Here is a 247-nt window from a genome sequence, read left to right as displayed (position 1 = left end):
ACCCTGCGGTGTCCCCACCTTCCCCCTGCCCCCCGGTGCCCCCCGGTGTCCCCCGGTGTCCCCAGGCGTTCGAGGAGTGCCACCTGGTGTCCCTGGAGCCCCTGGAGCAGTTCCGGGCCTGGCTGCAGGACGCGCTGCAGTGCCCGGACATCGCCGAGCCCAACGCCATGTGCCTGGCCACCTGCTCCAGGTGACACCGGGGACACCGGGGACAGGGGTGGGACAGGGGACACAGAGGTGACACACA

At 71.7% G+C, this 247-nt stretch overlaps 1 protein-coding gene across 1 annotated transcript in view; it reads left to right on the top strand.

Annotated features, from left to right (window-relative positions):
• LOC106632161 (transcription factor Sp2-like) overlaps nt 1–190 on the top strand; it is a gene marked incomplete at both ends in the record, with an annotated part of 8,507 nt that extends 8,317 nt beyond the window's left edge. Inside the window, one exon of the mRNA XM_031065809.1 lies at nt 66–190. Coding sequence (XP_030921669.1) covers nt 66–190 — 125 coding nt within the window. The remainder of the gene's footprint in view (nt 1–65) is intronic.
• Nucleotides 191–247: the final 57 nt, after the last annotated feature.

Source organism: Geospiza fortis, unplaced genomic scaffold, assembly GCF_000277835.1.
Source record: "Geospiza fortis unplaced genomic scaffold, GeoFor_1.0 scaffold2129, whole genome shotgun sequence".
Classification (NCBI taxonomy): domain Eukaryota; kingdom Metazoa; phylum Chordata; class Aves; order Passeriformes; family Thraupidae; genus Geospiza; species Geospiza fortis.
Note: the sequence above shows the minus strand (reverse complement) of the source record. Positions and strands in the feature narration are given on the sequence as shown.